The sequence below is a fragment of the Brassica oleracea genome, unplaced genomic scaffold (genome assembly GCF_000695525.1).
Source record: "Brassica oleracea var. oleracea cultivar TO1000 unplaced genomic scaffold, BOL UnpScaffold00758, whole genome shotgun sequence".
Lineage (NCBI taxonomy): Eukaryota > Viridiplantae > Streptophyta > Magnoliopsida > Brassicales > Brassicaceae > Brassica > Brassica oleracea.
The window spans coordinates 82584-86488 of record NW_013617448.1 but is presented as its reverse complement, the minus strand read 5'-3'; the positions used below and the strand labels follow the sequence as shown (position 1 = coordinate 86488).

Sequence of the window (3905 nt, the reverse complement as noted above, 5' to 3'; positions counted from 1 at the left end):
ACAAAAATAACATCAATAAAGAAAATGACCAAAATAATCTTTTTTTATTATGAAAATTTTATTTTTTATTTTGAAAATTTTATTTTTTTATTTTTAAATTTTGAAATTCTATCCCTAAAATTTCACCCCTTAACTCTAAATCCTAAGTCTATATTAGTTAAGTAAAAATACATTTTTACCTTTTAATAAAATTAATTTGGTCATTTTCTTTATTGACAGCTATTTTTGTGATAAAAACTTAAAAAGAATTATCCTAGAGAATTTTCTCTAAAAATAATGTTTGGCCTTTATCATCTACACATAAGAGACCTACCATAACAAGAAATAGGCCTGGGCATTTCGGGTATCGGTTCGGTTCGGTTCGGGTATTTCGGGTTTCGGGTAGTTCGGATAAGGGCTAAAGGATCCATTTAGTACTTGACCTATTTTCGGTTCGGTTCGGTTCGGATAGTTTCGGGTTCGGTTCGGTTCGGATAGTAAATGTAGGAACCGGAAAATATCCGGAAAAAGTTCGGTTCTCATTTGGATCCGGTTCGGGTTCGGATAGTTCGGGTAGTTCGGATAATTTGGATAAAATATCGGTTATTTAAGGTAAAATATCAAATAATTAAGATGATTTACATAAAAATTTTGGATATTGGATTACTTTGGATATTTCGGATAAAACTATCCGGATAGTTTCGGATACTTTCGGGTAGTTTGGATAATTTATAATAATTTGGTTATCCTCAACTATTTTCAAATACTTTTAATAAAATTTTAAATTAAAAATATATATTTAGTGATGTTATATGTATATATAATTAATATTTTTATATATTCGGGTATCCGTTCGGTTCTCGGTTCGGTTCCTGTTCGGTTCGGTTATTTCGGATATAAAAATATAAGAGCCGTTCGGATATTTGAGGGTATTGGTCCGGTTCCGGTTACGGGTATTTCGGTTCGGTTCCGGTTCGGTTCTTCGGTTCCGGTTATTTTGCCCAGGCCTAACAAGAAACAAAGCAAACTCCTAGTCAGGAACCCAAGGCCAAGACAAAAACTACCATAACAAGAAACTACAATGTCTGAGGATATAAGCGGTTTCAAAGTTGCTCTGCTGCGGAACATCTCTAGAACGAGACGTGCTTAGATGTGGGACTCCAACGGCTTTCAAATTCACTTTCTCCCATATATCATCCAGCAACAGCACAAACTTTCACCTCCTGAGGACATTGTGTATATCAAGGCCTCTCTGGTTTCATTCTTTTGGTCTCACTCCTCTCCCCCATCAAGGCCTAGCTTTTTGGCAATGTCTCCTTGAATCCTATGGATCTCTGGAGTTTTAGACACCACAACCCATATGATAACCTCAAAGCAGCCTACTCCACCCATGCCATACATACCCACAATCTCGACTCCTCCTTCCATGAGATGAATCCATACCCTTTCGAGCATTGTTTCTTGACCAACAATGGTGGGTTGAACAGGCATCTCATCCACCTTAGCCACCGAAATTGTCTCAGTCACCTCAGAAAACTCTCCTTGAGAACTGAGACTCTCAACCTCCTTCAGCATCATAACAACACTTTTTCCATAAAGATAGCTCAATCTCACATTTCTAGAGCAGAACCCACAAAGACACAGCCTTTGAAGCTCAACTTTATTAGTGCTAAGCAGATCATTGAATTTGGTCTCGGTGTTGAGGACATTAGTAAGCCATACCTGGACCAGAGAAAGCCTTTCACGACGTCCTGTAAACTCTTCTCTGCAAATCCTTCTTTGCCCATCTTCTCGCTTTGCCTTGAGCACTTCTATTTCTTTCTGCAGAGCAGTTAGATTCACCACTTGATCACATGGCCAGGGCCGGTCCTGGATGCAAGCTAAGCAAGCATTGGCTTGGGGCCTTTTTTATATTAATTAATTTAGAGGCCAAATTTATTCAAAAATTCTATTGTAATCTGGTGGTGTTTACATTTTCTTCTCACATCGTAACGTCATAGGTTCAAACCTTCCCACAAGCTTTCTTTTTTACTGTTTCTCAACATATTAATTATTGGCCTAGATATTTTTTGGCTTGGAGCCCATCAATCTTCAGGCACGGCCCTGCACATGGCATGGAGTCAAGAATAAATCTCCCTTTACAGCAAAGAGAGAGGAATAAGAGAGATTCAGAGGGAAAAACCACACATAGTGGGCAAAACAATGCAAAGGTGTTATTGTATTGATGTCACTGATGGCACTGTGGCAAGAAAAGAAAATCTAGACTTTTCAATGATTATGATATTTTTAGTAACGTTGTTTAATTCTGATACATCTGTCAAAATTTACAACTTGCATTACCGCTCAAACATGGGTAGGTAGGGACCATTAACACCTGATGCAAATGCCAAGATCCCTCTCTAGTTCTGCAAAATCGCTACAACCATCTTCACAAATGGCGCTCAGCTCAGAAACAAAACACACGAGTATAGAAGCAATTACAAAGCGGAACTGGATGATCTTTTTTTGTCAAGTTTTCTTGAAAGTAATAAAATTCACACCAAACAATCAATAAACTTGGAATAGATATGAAAAACATATGGCAAATAATTTGATAAGAAAACACCAAATTTTTTGAATGTGGATGCAAACAGAGCAGCAGACCAATATGACAGTTGAGACAAATTTTGGAAAACCTGATGTGGCTCAATAATAATATCTGATGGAACGTAGGAAACGCTCTTTAGTGGCTTCATCTTCCCATTCAACCGTATCCATCCAGTATCTTTCTACAATATGTATGACAAGCTCTTCACCTGCTATGCTGCTGCCACTTTTGGAATCCAATGGAAGCTTTCTCAGATTTGGACACATTTGTATGCTGAATTTTCTCAAACGTGGGAAAGGGAGAGGACTCCAGTAGATGCTCTTCAGCTGTCGCAAACTACCCACTTTTAAATGCTCTAGTTTCCGAAAAGGAATGATGGTATGCATGCCTCCTCCTCTGTGAGAATATTCGCAGCTTTTTCTTTGCTGATTAGATCTTCTACATGAATTAAACTATTAACCTTAAGAACCTTAAGGTTTGGTGCGAACAAAAGCCATGTCAATTCCTTTAGACCATAGCAATCAAATAAATGCACTGTAGAGAGGTTTGGGAAGCTTGGAGTTGTTGGACTTTTGTTCAATGATGATGTACTCCTCTTGACATTTATCTCCTCAATTCCACACATATACATCTCCAGCGTGTAAGTTAAATTTACATGAACCCTAAGATCTTTAAACATCTAGGTTAATCACATAATAGAATCATATGAATGTTTATAGAGTTACTTGGATTCATTTTACCTGAGAAATCTTCCTGAATGGATTGAATCTTGAATGGAAGATGAACAGCTCAATCTCTTCTTAGGAACTCTTAGGTTTCTCTCGCCTCGCCTATAACGTTAGTTATGTTGCTTTTAGGATATCTTTATGATGGTCTAAAGATATGTATTTATAGTTGGAGAGAGGACTTAATTTCTCTTTAGGGTTTTCTTTAGATTAATCTCAACCGTCCATCAAGGTAAAGATAAATTAGGAATTACTCATTTATTTCTAATTTCATTGGTCACCAAATATATTAAGGAATATCAATATTCCAATAGAAAACGGATAACTATAAGACCATATAATAGGGAAAGGAAATATTCCTTACAGTCTCCCACTTAGTCGTTAGTGAGATCCACTAATGTTTTCTTTATGGAATCATAAGGCCGGCATAATATGCTATAACTTTATTTTTTCATTTGGTCATCATAAGTGTCTTAACTTATCTTGTAATCAATGAGAGTCATGGCGGTCGAACATCATTCTACAACATGATCCCTTCCATGTACTACCGCATTGACCACCTTCATAGTTAGACCATAAACATAAGTAGGAGTATCGCAATGGTCCCTTTAATA

General features: G+C 37.1%; 1 protein-coding gene across 1 annotated transcript; it reads right to left on the bottom strand.

Moving 5' to 3' along the window:
• Positions 1–997: 997 nt before the first annotated feature.
• LOC106320000 (probable disease resistance protein At1g12280) lies at positions 998–1829 on the bottom strand. The gene is made up of 2 exons (XM_013758369.1): positions 1702–1829; positions 998–1624 (listed from the first exon to the last, which is right to left on the bottom strand). Exons 1-2 carry the CDS (start codon positions 1764–1766, stop codon positions 1252–1254), a joined length of 438 nt encoding a protein of 145 aa, XP_013613823.1. The 5' UTR covers positions 1767–1829; the 3' UTR covers positions 998–1251.
• Between the last annotated feature and the right edge of the window lie 2076 nt (positions 1830–3905).

Bases quoted from the DNA above. Each gene is read 5' to 3' on its own strand.
- LOC106320000 (XM_013758369.1), bottom strand. From the start codon at position 1,766: ATGGGCAAAGAAGGATTTGCAGAGAAGAGTTTACAGGACGTCGTGAAA. The intron at 1,625-1,701 runs GTATGGCTTACT...TGAGCTTCAAAG, and splicing joins AAAGGCTTTCTCTGGTCCAG to GCTGTGTCTTTGTGGGTTCT.